Genomic DNA, 20951 nt, shown 5'->3' on the forward strand with positions numbered 1-20951 from the left:
CGCTTGCTTCTTTGCAGCAGTGAATGTTTGTGTGCATGTGTGTTTGCACATGAATTCATGTGCATTTGCGGTCTTACTGGAATTCTATCAGGAATATTACCTTTGGGAATGTTGTACTTGCAGATTCATACCAGGTTCTAAATGAGTGATTTTACAAAAAAAAAAAAAAAAAAGAAGATTAAAAAAATTGACAGCAGCAGACAGGATGAAGAGGGAAAGTGTTTTGTTATCAAGGGTCATCCACAGGACGCAATGAGTGGGTGGAGCTTTGCGATTGTTCCTGCGCGCTGACACGTGCTCCCTCTCCTTCCAAACAGGACCACTTGTATGAATTGGAGCTCAGTTTGTGCAGAAGAGTCACCATCCAACTGCAAAGCTTCATTCAAAGCATCAAACCTCCAGACTGATCAGTGTCCAAACGAGCCCGCATCCAGCAGGAAACGTGCCATACTGAGGCAGTAACACAACAATGGCAGAGTGCACACTCGGTGACAACACGGCAAAGGTGATCCAGATTCCTCAGGCTCACATCAAGAAGTCGAACCAAGCTTCAGACGAGCCAGCGCTGATGGTGGTCAAAGCCAGACCTGTTGACTTGGGGCTGATTCGCAGTTTGTCCAAGTCAGACTCCGACTTGTTGGCCTCACCTAGCGGGGAAGAGGAAGGCGGCCGAGCTGGCTGCGGTGGATCTGTGTCTACGGAGCGTTTTCCCTCCTTTTCCTCAGAGTGGGATGAGGTAATGCTCACACTGTGTGGATAGTAACAAGTGGGAGCGTTTGAGGGAGTGGCACTACTCATGTTATGCCTGTACAGGCTTTCAACTGCAGTGTGTGTGTTTATTTTCTAAAGTGTGTTATACCCTCAAGAGAGTGTGTGTGTGTGTTTGTTTCCAAAGTGTGACAGTGAGAAAAGAGGCCGATAAGGGAAAGCAACTGAGGATGAGCCTGGAATAAAGGCAGATTACGGGGACGGGTGATGCAGCTGAGAGAGAAAGAGAGGCGGGAGGGAGTGTGAGAGCGATGCAGCTGAAGCACTGATGGAGTGTAGTAACTTTACCCAGGCTGTCAGCATAGTATGCCCACGGCAAGTGCTTGAATGCATGAATGGCTTGATCACTTGCACCGACCTCCCTGTAGCAGCCCTGGCATCCAAGACTAATTGGGATAGTGCTGTCATTCCACATCCACTCAGTACATATCTCAGAGGCCGACCCACGCTCCCACTGTCTCCTCCTGCACTCCTCCGGCTCCTTTGCTCTGTCTTATGCCATCTACTTTCAGACCACTGTCCCAGCCCTCCTCCACCCCCAAATTCTTTCATTTGGGGGGCTTGTTTGGAGGGGTGATGGGGGTATAAATTCCTATATCGATGTCAAAGTTTCTGAAATTAATAAAAAACAATTACCAGTTCTGTTTAAATATCTTAAACCCCACGAGGACAAATGAAGCAAAGATGATGGCAGAGGCAGTGTTTGGTCTTGGGGTTGGATTATATGATGGTTTTTCTTTTATTATTTTCAGACGGAAGCACTTCTGACACTTTCTGCACGGTGCTTGCTCTCTGTCATAAAGATAAAGATCACATCTAGACTCGCTTAGGTATGGCAAGTGCAATATCTTGTCATACCCATCTTATGTCCTCTGCAGTGAGATCATTTCCACGTTGTTCTTGTTGTTGTGACTTTTTTCTCCCGTCCCTGAGCAGGTAGCTCAGTGGGAGAAGATGTTGGGCTACCAATATGTAGCCCTGGGTTTGATTCCCCAGTCATGCTACTTGTTTGTGTCCTTGGACAAGCACTCCATCTGCATTGTCTCAGTCCACCCAGGGGTATACATCTTGGATGGGGCAGACTGGTGACCAGAGGTGGGTAATCCCGGTTTTGATGACTAAAAGTCCTGCCATTTATTGCTTCTACCTGTGTGCCTAAAACAAGTGATTTCTACCTGCTCCAAGAGATGAACTATCAGCTGGTTCAATGGGTCGATGGAACAAACATGTGGTCGCGATTACCCACCTCTACTGTTGACCCATCCAGATGGAGGCATAGGCTCTTATTCACTTCACATTGTGGAATCTGGGTACTGGCACCAATGGGACTCCAGTGTCTATAAAGGTCTTCTTGTGACATGGCTGTCACAAGACCATCAAAATCGATTCCCCAGTCATGGTACTTGTCGTGCTACAAAATTAATCAAGACCATCAAAATCTGGAGGTCCCTCAGCCGCACTCCACAAGAGCAACTGTGGGTTTCGTGACTACTTTGCAATGGCACATATGTGGTCTATATTGGAGCAATTTCAAGTCCAGGACCATCCTGGGACTATCTTGTCTTTGTGTGTAGGGGTTGTAGCCCATTGGCCAAGCAGGTTTTTGGTACCACTTAAGGTGACTAAACGACACTTAGAATCCAGCCTCAGTGTACCATGGCCTACACAAAAATGTATGATAGCCATCCCAGGGTGGTAGCTGTAGCCAGGTAGGGGTCAACAAGGAATTACACAGAGGTCAAAATTTAAAAATGCTCCAATCACACTGAAAACTAAATCACATTATTTGTCTGATCATAACAATTTTAAAAAGTATAGTTTGGACTATCTATGATGGAATGTTCTGGAGTTATGGGGTAAAAACATAAAAAATGGTGACCAAGGTCAAGTTCAGTGTGTACAAGGGACAAAAGTTAAAGTTTCTCCAATTTCAGTAAAAATGATGCAAATTTTGGTTTGGGTTAATAGGGATCTAATAAGGAATGGTTTGTACCATGTGTCTTTCTTAGTTATCATGTTACACCTGCCACGTGTCATAGAATCCAACCTTGTTTGACCTTTACTTGGAGACCAAACATTCAACACAGTCAAAACTGTTCCATTTATTAATCCTTTTATTTCAACCAATAATTTGCATTCAGTGGTACCGATTAGGTCAAAATTGATGACTGGCTCATGGACGACTGGACTTGTGTCGGGGTTGGTGTGACCGTGCTGACATCCATATATGCAATTTTAGTCTATTTTACTGGGACTCATCATAGTCAACCAACAGTTGTTTTTACAAGACCCCAGTAAGGGCAGACTTTGTCCTTTGTGGGCTCCTGTCATAGTTTTGTACTGATATTGTTGTGAAAGTGTAGGAACACGAACCCACAACAGGGGGCGTTAAATGAACGGGCAATGGATAAGCCAAACAGTAACAAATTAATGTTGTAAATTGTGCACAACGGAATACAGACAACAATCAGTTTGGGACTGTAGTCAATTACACGTTGGGTGACGTGTGGGCAGGCTTGAGGATAGGAGACGCCCGTCCAGAACCGAGCCGGATCCCACACGGCCCTCACCGCCAACGGATCTGAAGAACACCGGAGCCGCCAAGTCCTGGGTCCCCAGGTGGTCACCATCTCCAGCTGTCAGACCTGGTACTGCTGGCAGAGAACAGAAACAGCACAGGTGAGTGTGAGTACGCACACTCAGTAATCCCACAGTCTGTGTTCTTTTGGGAGGGAGCACCTCCACCTCCAGTCACACACTCGTGAGCTCCTGTCTAATCACTTATCTGGTTGGGGTGTGAAGCGAAGCCGTCGCTGATCACAGCAAACGCCAATCCCACAGATATGGCAACACCACAGGAAAACAGCTGCAAAGAAGTTCAGACTATTAGTCAGTGTTAAATACAGCAGAGAATATTACCTCCAAGGTAGCTGATTTCTCGGCGGGGAGGTGGAGTTGCAGTCCGGCCTTTATGGTGGTGGTGATGTGGATGAGTGACAGCTGGTGCTGATGACGAGTGACAGCTGTCACTCCCGGTTGCTATGACGCCCTCTCGTGCTTGAAGCCCGCACTTCAAGCAGGGCGCCATCTGGTGGTGGTGGGCCAGCAGTACCTCCTCTTCAGCGGCCCACACAACAGATATTGGCTTCTGTGTCCTGAACATTTGTGGTTTTATTCTGATCATGCTCCCTTTACCATTGGTTTTGTTTTCTATTTATCATTCATTTTTTTGTGGTCTTCTGTTGGTGATTTTGTAGTTTCTGGTTTTGTTTCATTTACCTTCTGTGTTTTGTAATCTGGTTATGTTACGTTAGTTAGTTATTGCATTCTGTGGTTATTATTTACTTTGTTTTGTCCTTCATTGTATTATCTGTATTCTGTAATCTCTGGTTTTGTTTTCTGTTTCGTCAATAGTTTGTGTTGCCATCGTATTATTGCTTATTGTATTTACATTTATACTTTTGCCTGTGTCAGTTCTGTTCTAGTTTTGGTCATAGTCATTAATTTTTCTTGCTGTTCTCCTTTTAGGCTTCTCACTTTATTTCCGAATTTTGTTTTGTTCACGTTAATTATTCTTTGTCTTGGGCACGTCGTGTTTTTCACCCTTGGTTTTTTTTCACTTATTTCTCTTCCTTTGATCCGCTTTGCTTTTTGTCTCACTTAGCTCTCTTGCACTTGCCTTTGTGCTTCTCAGTCATGCCCCTTCCAGAATCTTCCTCACACCTTTTCCACGTTCATGCCCTGATTACCCTGCCCATTATTTAAACCCTCACAGTCCCATGGTTCCCTGCCAGATTGCCAATTTCATGTCACTTTCCTGTTTTGTCCTGTTTTCTGCCTGCCGGTATTTTGACCTTGCCTTGTCTTTGACCTCGAGTTTGTCTTTGCCTCTGAACGCCACCACACTGTGTATTTTGACCTCTGCCTGTTTTTTGGAGCACGACTCAGCTCCTCGTACCTTCACCACGCTGTTGGACTTCCCGTGTATTGACTCCTTGACTGTTTACTCATTAAACCTTGTTTTTTTCCTTACACCATCAGTTGTGAGAGTTTGCATTTGTGTCCATCCCAATTTGAGCCATGCACTAAGCGTGATACAGACATATGATATGGACATCACATAGACAGGAGACTGACAAGAGAACCATGCTTTGCTTCTTTTATGTTATGTCCCATAGCCATCAGTAATATCGATCCAGTGGTTTCATTGACCCCGTCACCTTGGACAAGACGACTAGTAATCCCAGAATTTAGATATGGTGAGATGGAGTCCAGCTTGGCTTATACTAACATATATTTAAGGTTGAGGGGAATTTAATGCAAGTCTATATTAGTCATAGGAAAGAGATGACAGATGAATCTTTAATATAGATTTGAATGAATCCTCAGAATCAGACTGAGTATTGCCAAAACAGATGGCTACCCAGCTCAGTCTGGTGTGCTTGAGGTTTCTTCCTATAATCAAGGAATGCCTAAGGGAGCTATAATTAGGGAGGGGTGTTATTTCAAAGATTTTTGAAATCTATAAATTTTTGCATGGAATATGGAAATATACATGGAATAAACCATAACAGTATAATTTTTGGGTCATTTGGTTCCAAAAACCCATATCGACGGAGCGTTTAAAAATTTCAAGTTACGCGTGTGTCGTATATGTGCTGTTGACGTAGAAAGCCACTCTGTTGCTTATAATTAGTTCATTGTGGCCACATCATTCTTTACATGTGATGATTATACTCAACTGATGTTCCTGAAATAAAAACTACATAGATTTTGTTTGTTACAATTGATCGTAACATACGTATGTACTGAAATTTGTTTTTTTTTTTGTCAATTACTCTTAAAAAACACCTTATTGTTTACTATAGAAGTTGAATATAAACTTGGGGTCAAGCAACATTTGGAGCCAAATTTCAAGTCTCTAGGTGCAGCGGTTCTCAAGATATGACATTTTCGTCGATAGTTTTGGCGATTTTTGAACCCGATATCTTCACTGGCTCCGTCCATATGGGTTTTTGGAACCAAATGACCCAAAATGTATCCTGCTATGGTTTATTCCGTGTATATTTCCATATTCCATGCAAACATTTATAGATTTCCAATTTTTTTGAAATAACACCCCTCCCTACTATATTCCTTACTGCTTTTACCAATGTGCTTGCTCAAGGGGTGGGTAAGGTCTAAACAGTCCGATTCTGTAGAGACTTTCAAGTCCAGACTTAAGATGCACTTACAGTTGTACTCAAAAGTTTACACACCCTGGCAGAAATGTAGTGTTTTTTTGGCCATTTTTCAGATAATGCAAATGATAACATAAAAACTTTTTTCACTCACAGTTAGTGGTTGGGTGAAGCCATTTATTGTCAAACAACCAGGTTTACTCTTTTTAAATCATAATGACAACACAAACTACCCAAATGACCCTGATCAAAAGTTTACATACCTCTGTTCTTAATAACATATACTGCCCTCTTTAACATCAACGACAGCTTGGAGTCTTTTGTGGTCATTGTAGACGAGGCTCTCTGATGGTAAAGCTGCCACTGAATATGTCTCTGACTTTATGGTAAATCTGCATGGAGTAGACAGTTCTCAAAAACTGAGTGACTGTGCAAGAAGTAGAAGAGTGAGGAAAGACACCCAGACAACCCAGAAGAAGTTATAGGCTTACATGGCTGATTGGAGAAATTATGCACAGTGCAAGCTTTACATTTTTTATCACCAGTTATCCGTCTTCATGATGAAGTGGAATAGAGGAGGATTTTCTTTAAAAGAAGACCTGAAAGTTTAGCTACAAATTGCCAGAAGGTACATCTGAGATGCAAACCTGGATTTGATCTGTTTTGGTGAAAGAAAATCCTTCTCTGCTCTACTCCACTATGAAGCAAAGAGTAGTGATGCAAAATGCAAAGCTTGCACTGTGCACAATTTCTCCAATCAGCCACGTAAGTCTATAACTTCTTCTGGGTTGTCTGGGTGTCTTGGTGGCTTTCCTCACTCTTCTCCTTCTTGCACAGTCACTCAGTTTTTGAGAACTGTCTACATGCAGATTTACCATAAAGTGCCATATTGTTTGTATTTCTTTGTAATTGATGTAAATAAAGTCGGAGACATATTCAGTGGCAGCTTCACCATCAGAGAGCCTCGTCCACAATGACCACAAAAGACTCCAAACTGTCGTTGATGTTAAAGAGGGCGGTACATGTTATTAAGAACAGAGGTATGTAAACCTTTGATCAGGGTCATTTGGGTAGTTTTTGTGTTGTCATTATGATTTAAAAAGAGTAAACCTGGTTATTTGACAATAAATAGCTTCACCCAACCACTAACCATGAGTGAAAAAATTTTTGTGTTATCATTTGTATTATCTGAAAAATGGCCAAAAAAAACACTAAACGTCTGCCAGGGTATGTAAACTTTTGAGCACAACTGTAAGTGCATCTCAAGTCTGGACTTGAAAGTCTCTATAGAATCTGACTGTTTTATTGATGCAGGGAGATCATTCCACAGAACAGGGGTATCCTGTGAACGCAAAGCCTCGGCCGGTACGTAGGGTTTAATTAGGTCAGCTAGGTAGGCAGGTGCCAGTCCGTGAACATTTTTATAGACTAGTAGCAGAACCTTTAAAATCTGATCTCACTGGGACAGGAAGCCAGTGAAGAGACGCCAAAATGAGTGTAATGTGGTCAAACTTTCTGCTTTGTGTCAAAAGTCTGGCAGCAGCATTTTGAACAAATTGGAGACCCCTAATGCTGGACTGCGGTAAACCAGAAAGTAGAATATTGCAGTAGTCCAATCTAGAAGAGACAAATGCATGAATCAGGGTCTCAGCATCCCATCAGCCAGATGGGATGAATCTTCACTATATTTCACAGGTGGAAGAAAGCAGCCCTCGTAATATTTCTAATGTGGAGGTCAAAGGACAATGTAGGATCAAAAATTACCCCAAGGTTCCTCACTTTGTCAGTGTGATGTATGACACATGAGCCTAGGCTAAGTTAATTGGTCAGATTGATGCCGATGTCTCACTGGACCAAGAACCATCATTTCAGTCTTATCAGAGTTTAAAAGTAGGATGTTACAACTTATTAAGTTATTTCACACTGTATAAATAAATATAATTTAACTGAACTGAAAAGCAAACGAGGGGTGTCACTTTGATCTGCTTTGGCATTGTCCTCTTTTATCTACTGCAGAGGACAGCATCACTCACAGGTGAGGCTATCACGAGCCCACAGTAAAATACCTAAACCAAGCTGTTATACCGTCAAGAGCTACATTTCAAAGCTGAGTATTTGCCGTAGTTGCTGTCCCACGCACAGGTCATGGGTTCCCGTTTGCCAGAATCTTGTTTCAGCTTCATATGGACATACGGCATCACCTCAGAATACTTGAACTTTAACTTGGCCTTGTATGCTGTGTATGTCATCCCATCTGTCTGCTCCACCCCCTTGACCTCTGACAGGGTTGTTTATTCAGGCCATGTTGGGTGGCGCATCCTGTCCTCAAGAGCATCCTGTTTTGCAGCTCCTCCCGAGTGTCTGTTTGTCTTCCAGAACCTGAGGGATTTGTTCGGTTTGGGCGGCCTTTTCTGTTGCCAGCAAACATGGAATCTGTCATTAAACATACACATATCAACACCTCTTCTGGACTGGAGCTTATATACTTTCTTTTTAAATTATGCATCAAAAAAGCGCTATTTCTGTTTTAAAATGCACTTTTTGAGTTTCATTTGACAATGTCTTAGATGTTCACTGTCATCTTCACTTTCATCGCAAAGGAACATCCTTGATTGTTTTGTTTATCAAATGAGTTTCATGGCACACTTCTGTTCTTGTAGATTTTAACACATTGAATCCAAATAGGCTTGTTGTGGGTCATGAATTCCTGCCGTTTATGAGAAAAATGCAGTTAAAATAATGAAAGGACCAGGTAGAAACCATCCCATAATACAGTGCAATATCACACTTTTGTGGCTTGGAGTGTAAAATATGTAAAGCTCCCAGCAGGTAAAAAAAAAAAAAAAAAAAAAAAAAAGAGTACAGAAGAATTGATGAAGTCACTTTTTATTCCTCAGCACTTCAATGTTCCACCAACATTATATGACGGTGATCACACCAGAAAGTCAAAATGAGAAGCTCATCCTCAAGATACTGACAACTCATTTATGCAAACAGTTTATTTACAGCCTTTTCATATTTTGCTCACATTTAGTTTCCAGCTTTCTTTCAATTCAATTTTTCAATTTTTCAATTTATTTTCATTTATATAGCGCCAAATCACAACAAAGTTGCCTCAAAGCGCTTCGTCATACAACTGCTTCCTTTTAACAATCTGCTTAAATTAATTCTTGGTCACACACAATTTTATATGCAAAGAAGAGCAATTTTGTTTTGAAATTTTCACTTTGTGACACACATGAAACACACTTTACCCATTAAAGTGTAACTGCCCTGAGATTTTCATCAGCAGCATTTAAGCTTTATTTTACGGTGGCTGGGAAGTGCAAAAACACTTTTACAAATGGCAGAACACTTACAAGAAGTCCTGGAACAAATTTACAAATGACAGATTCTGACAGAAGGGGAATGTACCAAATGCTAAACATGATGGAAGGGGGATTTCTGTCATTTGATACATTCCCCTTCCATCAGAATCTGTTTTTGGTACATTCCCCTTCCATTAGAATCTATCTTTTGTAAATATGTCTCAGAATTTCTTGTAAAAGTGTTCTGCCAAGTGTTTTTGCACTTCCCATCCAGGTAAAAGTTTGTGCCTGCTGTATATGGAATTCTTTCCAATGTGTGAGATTTTAATGTCCACTCCACTGAGAATTTTTTTATGTTTATTATTATTATTATTATTATTATTTATTTTTTTTTGGGGGGGGGGGGGGCTGACATTAAAGTTTTCCTCATGAATATGGACAGAACCAAATTGCATAAACGGCAAAAAAGACAGCAAAGCCTCATTGAAATAATAAAATAAAAGCTGAAAATAAGGCCAGCTGGGACTGCATGGTACACTGTAAAAATTACCAAGGTGATTCAACATAAAAACTTAAGTTGCCCAGTTAGCAAGTTATATAACTTACCTTCCTGAGTTGAATAAAAGCTTTTCTTTAAGTTGACTTTACTTAAGCTGGTAAAGGCCCAGTTCCACTGCCATTTAGGATGATTTGCATATGAATTGCGTGCATAATTGGTTCATATTTGCTAAACGTCTGCAATATCTGTGAAACATGCTTGTATAAGTCGTCCAACAACTGCACACGTCCGCAATTATCTGCAGAGGCACGTTTTTCCGTTGCCAGGATTTTTGAGCTGCATAAAATTTTGGCTGCGGATGACATCCGCCTTACATACTCAATACATACTCAATACATACTCAATACATACTCAATCTATGTGCTGTATATCCGCCGTTATCCGCTGATATCTGCAACTGATGGGGTATTGCGGCTTGGCAGCGGACTGGGACAGTGTGTAAAATGGATATATTGTGTGCCTATCATGTCCACATCACAAACTAAAATAAGATGTAGCGACTGTATACAGAGTGGCCACGAATAAAGCCGTTTGTATTACGTCAGCTTTCCATCTGATTTGCGGACAATTTGCGAATGCACAACAGCCACTCCACGTAAACCCAAAGTACCATGGCAGACATCAACATACCTGCCAGTCAGTGCCAGTCCAGCTGTGGAGACGTACAGATGTAGTTATGGATCCCCAAAAACGCCATCCAACAACATAAAGGCGCACTGACACGAGTATGTTTTGCTTCACGCAGCAGCACGACCTGCGTCCTGACGATCCCACCCGCTGTGTTCACAGCTGGATGCCGTTCTTTCTTCTACCGGCTGCCACGCGCTCTGCGCTGGACGCTGTGTATATAAAATAATTATTTTGTGGCGGATTAATCATGTTTTCTGCAAACTCACCGTTGAAAATGGCGCTAATCACTTCCTGAATCACAGAGGAGGCTGCAGCTTGACGACCCGTTCACGCACACGCACGTGTGAACCTAACAAGCTGCAGAAAGCATTTCGAGCCAAACAGTATTTATTCCTATGTTTATAACAGATTTAATTTCTTGTTATAATCATTCAGATGAGCTGCGCTCTGATGCGATCCGCTGACGTCACCACTCGCCCTGTTCACTGCTTGTTTACTCCAGTCAACTTGTCCAAGTCCAGCAAATGCTCCAGAGGCTGTGGTGTTGGTGTGAACAGTGATGCCGAAAGGCCCGAGTGCACTTCATTTATGACTACAATGCATATGCCGTGCATCTGCATTGCGCAATGCATTGTCTATACATCTGTAATACCTCCGTGATAATCGCAATGCATCCAATCCATTTGCTCAATACATGCGTTATTCATCCGTGACTGTTTGTCATATATTCGCTGTACATTATTAATATATCCGTAATTCATACTGAGACATCTGTCATTTTTGGCCACTTTTGTTGCGGACAACAACGAACACCCAACATTTGTATAATCAATTCATGCACAATTAATCCCCTCCCCAGTGAGACCAGGCCTTAAGGCAGCAATTGAACGCAAGTTTTTAAGTTGAATCATCCTGATCATTTCTACAGTGTACATTCTGAAAAAGTGTACTGAAACAAAATGCATTTCAGCCAAACTTTAATCATTTTTTTGAACCAACAAATTTAAAAACAGAAATTTTGAAAAAGTACTTGAAAAATACGTTTTGCTTAATATAAGGGAAAGGGACATAGAAGATATTGTCGTGTGTTCACTGCATTCAAGTCATACAGGGGGCTGAAGTATGTGTGCTGAGGGACCAGAAGTGGTGGAGGCAGAACTGTCTTCTCTTTATGCTGACCACCTACTTTCTGAAGCTGAAGTAATTGCAGCTGTTGTTCCCTCACCAGCAAGCGATGGATGAGGAGGAGTTTGCTCTGATGATGTAATGACTGATTTTTTTTGTGAAACATGCATATCAGCTTTGATGTTGTATAGTGATGATGCAGGCACTGTTTCCAAATTGAACCTGAGGGCACAAAGGGACATATTTGGAAGACTGGTATGATATAAGCATTAACCCTTTGAGGTCGATGGATGTTTAGTGGATGTATCCACCTTTGTTTTTCATCACAGAGATTTCGTTCGACCTCTTCATGAAACTATAGACTCTCACCTCTAGTTTTAATCCCTGTTGTAGATGATCTTTTCCTCACATCCCATCCAATTTCATCCATCCATCCATCCATCCATCCATCCATCCATCCATCCATCCATCCATCCATCCATCCATCCATCCATCCATCCATCCATCCATCCATCCATTTTCTTCTGCTTTATCCGGAGTCGGGTCGTGGGGGCAGCAGCTCAAGCAAAGCCGCCCAGACCTCCCGATCCACACACACCTGCCCCAGCTCCTCCGGGGGAACCCCGAGGTGTTCCCAAGCCAGACAAGAGACGTAGTCCCTCCAGCGTGTCTTGGGTCTTCCCCGGGGCCTCCTCCCGATGGGACGTGCCTGGAACACCTCTCCAGCGAGGCGCCGGGGGGCATACGAAAAAGATGCCCGAGCCACCTCTACTGGCTCCTTTCGACATGGAGGAGCAGCGGCTCGACTCTGAGCTCCTCCCGAGTGACTAAACTCCTCACCCTATCTCTAAGGGAGCGCCCAGCCACCCCGCGGAGGAAACTCATCTCGGCCGCTTGTACTCGCGATCTCGTTCTTTCGATCATGAGCCAAATCTCATGACCATAGGTGAGGATCGGAACGTAGATCAATTTTTAAATCGAGAGCTTTTCCCCCCGCTCAGCTCTCTCTTCACCACGACGGTTCGATACAGCGACCGCATCACTGCAGATGCTGCACTGAATCGTTTGTCAGTCTCACGCTCCATCCGTCCCTCACTCGTGAACAAGACCCCGAGATACTTAAACTCCTCCACTTGAGGAGGAGTTTAAATTGGACCCATACTTAAACTCCTCCACTTGACGAGGAGTTTAAGTATGGGTCCAATTTCAATTTATTTCAATTTATATAGTGCCAAATCACAACAGTACTGCCTCAAGGCAATTCACACAAGTAAGGTCTAACCTTACTAACCCCCAGAGCAAGCACACAGGTGACAATGGTAAAGAAAAACTCCCTCTGATGATTTGAGGAAGAAACCTCAAGCAGACCAGACTCAAAGGGGTGACCCACTACTTGGGCCATGTTCCAGACACACTTGACCAGGAAATTTTGGGATTCCAGGACGGGAGGCTTGCAGAAGAAGACGCCCACTCCTACTTCTGGATGGAGCTGCACCTCAAACACAGAAAGAAGAAAAAAACAGAATCAAGCGGCAGAAAGACAACAAATACAGTATAATTTGTCAGCATTAAGCATCAAGAAAAACAGAAAAAATACTAAGGTGATCGCAGGCCACTAGAAGATCCAAGATTCTGGAGGTGGCCATGTGGGTCTGACTCTGTCTCTCTCCCTATCTGACTGCTGCTTCAACAGGCTCATTCAGAGTGCACCATCACTAACCCCCCAAAATAAAATAAAATAAAAACCAAAAACTCTGTCCCATCAGCCTGAAAACACTTTTTATTTAGTCCTACAGACCACTCATGCCGTTATAAAAAACCAAAACATGTAGATAGGCTATTTTCTTTTTACAGGATCTACAAGCCCCTCCCCTAACAGAGCAAATTTGTGATTTCATGATTCAGGTGCACTGGGCAATATTTGGTTATACTCTTATGTAAGCAGGTATTAATTAGTAGGTGCCTGCTGTTTTGAAATCAGTTTTATTTCCTCAGTTTTGAAATCAGAACTGAGACTGGGGCCAAAAATCGTCAATGGGGAGCCGCCTTTAGTGAAACTTGACCCAACTCCATGAACTTCAAACTCGAGCCTATATTTCACGTTTTCTTTTTAGCAATCACAGCCACTGAAGCTGCTTCAGAGCGTCGTGGGTGTCTCGGTGGTTTCCTTCACTTGTCTCCTTTGTGCGCTGTACCATCCTCTTTACATTCCAGATTGATTAACGGAACTCCACTTGAAGTCAACTTTAGACCTTTTATTATCCTGACTAGCCAATGAAAGCCAAGAACAACACATCTGGACGTGAAACAGCTCCAACAGCTAATTGACCAATCGTCCAATCTCAGAGGAGCTTCAGCCACAGTGACTTCCTACTCGGTGTAACATTTTCGAGTGAGTCACAGCGATAGTTTTTGAGTTATCTGAGCTGATGCAGACACATAGACAGACACACAGTACCATCATCCTCCTCTCTGGTGGGAGGATGGTATTAATAGATATGTCATCTAACATTATGGGCTTAGTGTCTCCCCTACATCTGTTCAACACTCCAAAGGCAAAGACTAACACAACATGTTACAGACGCTACAGAGGCTTCATTCTTGTACGTACTCTAAATTTCCAGCGGCATTCCTGGGCTCATTAATTATGCAAGCTTTTAAGTGCATGCAGCACTCTGTGTATGAGTGCACGTGAGGGTGTGTGTGTGCCTTCTTGATATGCTGATTGTGGTTTTAAATAATGAATGGGACAATAATGACAATACCCATATGCAAAGATATAAAACTCTCCAATTGTGTTATTCTGTAATCGACCATACCATATGAGCATTTGTCTGTCTGTCTGTTTGTCTCCTTTGTCCTCTCAAGTCCTTTGGTTGATTTTCACCAAACCTGGTATGTGGTTGTAGATCCTTAATCCAAAGATCAAAATTATGATTACTTGCAAATTACTCTGATATCCACCTAACTTGGCCCACATATGGAAGTTGGCTCTGGAATTAGCCAGGCAAGGTCAAATTTGTGGTTTCAAAGGTTTAAAATGTTACATTTGTCTTTCTAATTTGCACCAAACCTGGTACCCATATGGAGGTAGGTTCTCAAATTACCCAGTTGAGGTAAAATTTGCCAAAAATCATTCACTGGGGCCAAGATCATGTCTACCTGTCTGTTTGCTGGCCTACTGTTCCAGCATCCTTTTTCTAATTTCTTAGTATGAGGGATGATTGAAAAGTTTTGAGCCTGACAAATATTAGGGTGAGGTTCTCCAGCTTTTGTATTCTGAGAAACCGACAGTTCTCTTCAGAATGTGTGAAATTTTGTCTTACTGGGTACAATGTTGGAGACACAGTATTTCAGTGAAGCGAGTAGAGGTGTGTTAAATCAAACCAGTCTCACGGCAGTTCGTGGCGGCATTACGAAACGTACATTAATCTATGGGTTTGTGATGGAGGCGCGAAAAAGGGCCTTTTTTTTTTTTTTTTTTGACATGGGCACAAATTAATTTTGTGACGGAGGCACAAAATGTGGGGTGACTGAGGGGGGGCTGGTCTGGGATGGCTATGGTTAGGGTTAGGGTTAGGGGAGGGTAGAGACTTACGCTATATTTATGGTTAGAGTTAGGAGAAGGGGAGGATTGGAAATAGCAAAATAAAAAAAACTGTCACAAAAATCCACCGCTTTTCATGACAGGGCACAAAAAAAAAAACCCATGAGACTGGGCTGGTCAAATTGACAAAATGGGCAAAGCTGGTGGGCGTACTGTTATTCACTATGTCATAAAAAAGAGAATGTCTCCAAAGGAGATCCATGAGGACATGGTATTGACATTAGGGGAGGATGCACCGTCTTGTGCTACAGTTAAACGCTGGTCAGCCGAATTCAAGAGGGGAAGAACAAGCACAGAAGACGGAGCAACACCAAGAAGACCCAGAACTGACACCTCGACCAAATGATCCAGAATGTCCCTGATATCGTAATAATACTCTGAAATACAGGACAACATAACATGCTCTTTACAACATGGTCCTCAATGACAGAAGAATAAGTGAATGTTGCATATCCAGTACCGTAAGGATTTCCAAGGAGAGAATTCATTCTGTTCTGACAGAAGAAGTGGGAATAACAAAACTTTCAACACAATGGGTCCCGAGGCTTTTCACCAGAAATGCTCAAGGTTCCAGATGTCCAGGGAGAATCTTCGGCTTTTTGAGGCAGAGCCCAATAACTTCATGTGACGATTTGTGACCATGGACAAGACCTAGGTTCATCACTTCGAACCGGAGTCCAAATAACATTCGAAGCAATGAAAATTTGTGGGTTCTCCCCACCGAAGAAAGCCTAGGCGGTCACATCTACTTGAAAGGTCATGGCCTGTGTCTTCTGGCATGCAGAGGGCACATAATGGTGAACTATCTCCAGGAGGGAGAACAAAGGAGATTTATTTACAATAAAGTGCAACAGAAAAGAGTCAATGAGTCAGGAAGCCCGGAGATTGCAGATAGGGCCCGCTCCAGCCGGTGGTAGCCGGGACCTGCAGCGCAGTCCAAACCAGGAAGGAGGAAAAGGTGCTGATAGGATTCCAGGGCTGGAACTGGTGCCAGGTAGCTGCTGACAAGGAGAAAAAGGTGAATTAATGCACTCGTAACACAGGTGGCTCAATTGAGGAATGTTCAGCAGCAGCAATAATGAAACAGTTCAGTTTAGCTGGAACTTGGCTTCAGGAATGACTTGGAAGTTCTTAATAGTTCTGCACTCAGTTCATACAGTTCTTGGAATAAACAGAAGCAGTTCACAGACATGAGCTGAATGAGAGAGGAATCTCAGAGATGAACAGGAACTTAGCTGACAGGAGCAGAGCGGCATGCTCTGAAGCAGACTCCAGATGTACCGCGGCACAGCTGAGCGTTACTGAAGTGACGTAGCAGGTTGCAGGTTGCGGCATGGAAGATGCACAGGAAGGTGTCTGGAAACACCAAAGGTCAGAATACTGTATTACGGGAAATAGGGAAATAGAAAGGCCAGGTTGCCTTGAAGAGAAACTGCGGGAAGCTCTGGATTCATGTTGAGGTTCTCTCTGTGAAATCTCTTGGTTGGTTCTGGTCTCAGGCATCAGGCAGGACTCAGGCTGATCTCAGATTCTGGTATAAAATTCTGCTGTGAGATTCTGGCGTCTTCTGGCACAGATTCTGGAGTAGGCAAGGTCATGGAAGAATCGCCCTGGGTTTAAGCACACAGGCTGCTGATGAGGTGCTCATGCACTGCAGGTGTGGTTCAGGTTCCTCAGCTCTGCTGCGCACCACCTGGAGGGAAAAACAGACAGACAGGGCCAGAACGAGCAGACCATAACACCTCGAGCTCCAGGATAAATCTGTTGATGAGAGCGATATTAAGGCACTGCAGTGATGCTGGAATAAGTGCACTGTAAAACTGAATGAGTTAAGGCCTGGTCTCACTGGGGAGGGGATTAATTGTGCATGAATTGATTAAATACAAATGTTGGGCGTTTGTCGTCGTCCGCAACAAAAGTGGCCAAAAATGACAGATGTCTCAGTATGAATTACGGATATATTAATAATGTACAGCGAACATATGACAAACAGTCACAGATGAATAACGCATGTATTGAGCAAATGGATCGGACTTGCAATTATCATGGAGGTATTACAGATGTATTGACGCACGGCATGTGCATTGCGGTCATAAATGAAGTGCACTCTGGCCTTTCGGCATCACTGTTCACACCAACACCACAGCCTCTGGAGCATTTGCTGGACTTGGACAAGTTGACTGGAGTAAAGAAGCAGTGAACAGGGCGAGTGGTGACGTCAGCGGATCGCATCAGAGCGCAGCTTGTCTGAACGATTATAACAAGAAGTTAAATCTGTTATAAACAGGAATAAATACTGTAACAGCTGCAGACAAGAAGGAAAAAACACGCAACTGTTTTATCAAGCCTTGACAATGTAAACAAGTCAAATGTGTAAACAAGTCCCCTTCCCCTTGGCCCTACCCCTACCCCTACGCCTACCCCTTTAAAACAAGGGGTAAGGTGAAGGGGTATGCCTCTAGCCCTATGAATTGAGACACCCCTCCGAAAAAAAACTGCCCTTGTCAATCTGCTGTCTTCACTGTTTGTTAACATGGCAACCGAAATGCAACTTGTTGCAGTAGCCTGTTTGCTCTTTTTATTTTCTTGCCTTTCTGCGTAAATGCAAAGAAATAGAAGAAGTTGCAGATTTCTTTGATGCATCGCAATCATGTCATGTTAATTGATTAATTTGTAATTTATAATAATAATAATAATAATTAATAATATTAATAATTAATTAGTAATTGGTTGTTAATAATACTAATAACAATTAATCAATAATAGTAATTAATATTATTTGATTAATCATTAATTGATTGATTAGTAATTAATTAATTAGTAATTAAAATAATTTATAATTATTAATTTATATAGCGGCAAATCACAACTAATCCCCTCAAGGCGCTTCACAGACACCATTTAAAAGCAGAATAAAATGAAATAAGATTAAAACACAATAAAAAAGTTTAAAACATAAATAAGTAAAAGAAGTAAAATAATAAAATGAATTTAAAAAGACACACAATCATATAAAATACTAATGATAAAACAGGAAAAGTTTATTTAAAATAAACACGAAATATATCAGTCTGTGTGCAGTGAATGTATACATTATACAAGTTTCACTTTTTGAATGGAATTACTAAAATAAATCAACTTTTTCATGATATTCTAATTATATGACCAGCACCTGTATGTATGTTATGGGGCTGCATCTAGTTCTGTTAACCTTATATTTCTTTTTCAAATTCTCCCATTTTTTGCATCCAGCCCTATTTCCTTTAGAAATTTCCTTGACAAATAATATCAGTCTGTTAGGACGTCAGGTTATGTGTTACACATTTACATGTGTGTGTATATATTTTCCAACTTATTCCCATTGATGAAACTTCTCATTTTCTGCCTGAAAGCTTATTAGATGAGTGTGTTCAGGGCTCCTGTTTGTTTACTAAATACACACACGTTACAGACCTTGAAATCCAACAGCAGGGATTGATATTATTCAAAGTTTTATGAACATATAAATTAACGTGCTTACACTTTTTCATGATTTTCTCCGTTGTGAGATATAAAAGTGTCTTATCATAGCATTCGTGTGTATGTGCATTATAACGTCTCAGCGCTCGAACGAAGTTACGATATTCTGCAGAACAACAATATACACAACATACATACAGCAGCATACATGTTGCTGTCATAGACAACTGCCTGTAAAGTTTTTGGGCAAGTTATAACTTTCTAAATAGCGTAATTTGTAATGAAAGCCGCTTCATTTGTGTGGCTCTTTCGGCGCCATGTTTATTTTTCTGAGACAACGCTAAGCTCCTCCTACCCCTCCAAATGGAGTGTGCATCCAGATTCACTCCAAACGGAGGGGTTTGAAGCCCTCCACCTTCCCCTCCGCCTCGCTCCAAAAAGAGAACTGAGACACCTCTCCGTCTCTCGTGCCCGCGCAAAACAGAGGGGAAGCGGAAGGGCCAAGGGGTAGAATTGAGCCTTATTTTAGTTTGTGATGTGGATGTGATAGGCACACAATATATCCGCTGCCAAGCCGCAATACCCCATCAGTTGTGGATAATGGTGGATATACAGCGCATAGATTGAGTATGTATTGTGTATGTATTGAGTATTGAGTATGTATTGAGTATGTATTGTGTATGTATTGAGTATTGAGTATGTATTGTGTATGTATTGAGTATTGAGTATGTATTGAGTATGTATTGTGTATGTATTGAGTATTGAGTATGTATTGAGTATGTATTGTGTATGCATTGAGTATGTATTGTGTATGTATTGAGTATTGAGTATGTATTGAGTATGTATTGTGTATGTATTGAGTATGTATTGTGTATGCATTGTGTATGTATTGAGTATGTATTGCATATATAAGGCAGATGTCATTTGCAGCCAAAATTTTGTTCAGCTCAAAAATCCTGTCAACGGAAAAACGTGCCTCTGCGGATAATTGTGGATGTGTGCGGCTGTCGGCCGACTCATACAAACACGTTTCACGGATATTGCGGACGTTTAGCGAATATGAACCAATTCTGTGCGCAATTCATACGCAAATCATCCTAAACGCCAATGGGACCGGGCCTTTAGTTGAACTCAAACCATTTGAGGAAACTGATTGCCTTAAACCATTTGAGTTTGCCAACTTAAATAAAATAATTTTCAAAAATTTAATTGATAAAGTTTTAGTAACTTAATTTATAGTTAATTAAACTTATGTAAATCTAGTTTATGTTTTTCAATAAAAACGTGACAAATAAATTTCTGCCTAAAAAATCTACATTGCATTTTGGATTAGATTTTTTTGATGCATTCTTTAGTTTACTTGTTGACTCTGCATTGTGTTGTTATGACTCCTCCCATTTGTTCCCCTTGGGATGCGAACTCACGATCTCCGGCGTGGAAGTCGGACTCTCTAACCAGAAGGCTAAAACCCAGGTGCTCTGGCCTTGTGACCAGACAATCCTTTGGAGCTGTTGGGAGTGAGGTTTACTAACTACATCTGCACAGCGACACCTGCTGGCCTCCGTTACATAAACTCAATTAAAATGAGTGAATGGAATGCACTGGAAATACATCACCAACACTTAAACGAACTTAAAGGAACTGAGTTGTTATGACAACAATTCATTTTTGAGTTTGTTTAATTAATGGAAATGAGTGACTATAACTTTTTTCAAAGTTTGAGTTACATTAACATTTATTGTATTAAAATGGAGTGTTCGGTTTAACAGTGTGTGTGGACTTACGTACATGAGGATTATGCTGAACAATGAAGCACTGCATTAATTTAGTTGTGGTTTCTTCTTGGTCAGGCTCAGAACTTTTCAATCACCCGTCGTATCAGACTTGGTATGTCAGTGAAGGTTGACCCCAAAATTGCCCTTAAAGAATTTAAGGTCAAGGAATTTGATTTTCAAACAGATATGGACCAAATGTGAAGTGAGCAAATGTGAGTGTCAGCGTGCCAAAGCTCTTACTGTTGGGAAGGTGTCGTGACACGGACCCACAACAGGGGGCGTTAATGAACGGACAATGGATAAGCCAAAAAAGTAACAATTTAATGTTGTGAAGCGCACAACGAAGTACAGACAATAACAATATTGCGGAATGTCAATCATACACAAGGTGACGTGTGGCAGGCTCGAAGATAGAAGACGTCTGGTGATAGAAGAGCCGGATCCCACACAGCTTCCACCACCAACGGATCTGAAGAACACCGGAGCCGCCAAGCCCTGCGCCCCAGGTGGCCACTGTCTTCAGCAGTCAGACCTGGTACT

At 41.9% G+C, this 20951-nt stretch overlaps 1 protein-coding gene across 1 annotated transcript in view; it reads left to right on the plus strand.

Annotated features, from left to right (window-relative positions):
• Positions 1-268: 268 nt before the first annotated feature.
• The window catches only part of LOC117507705 (ankyrin repeat and SAM domain-containing protein 1A-like), a 72740-nt gene continuing 52057 nt past the window's right edge, over positions 269-20951 (plus strand). Inside the window, exon 1 of the mRNA XM_034167522.1 lies at positions 269-736. Within this exon, the coding sequence (XP_034023413.1) occupies positions 470-736 (267 nt within the window). The 5' untranslated portion in view covers positions 269-469. The remainder of the gene's footprint in view (positions 737-20951) is intronic.

Source organism: Thalassophryne amazonica, chromosome 3, assembly GCF_902500255.1.
Source record: "Thalassophryne amazonica chromosome 3, fThaAma1.1, whole genome shotgun sequence".
NCBI classification, from domain to species: Eukaryota; Metazoa; Chordata; class Actinopteri; order Batrachoidiformes; family Batrachoididae; genus Thalassophryne; species Thalassophryne amazonica.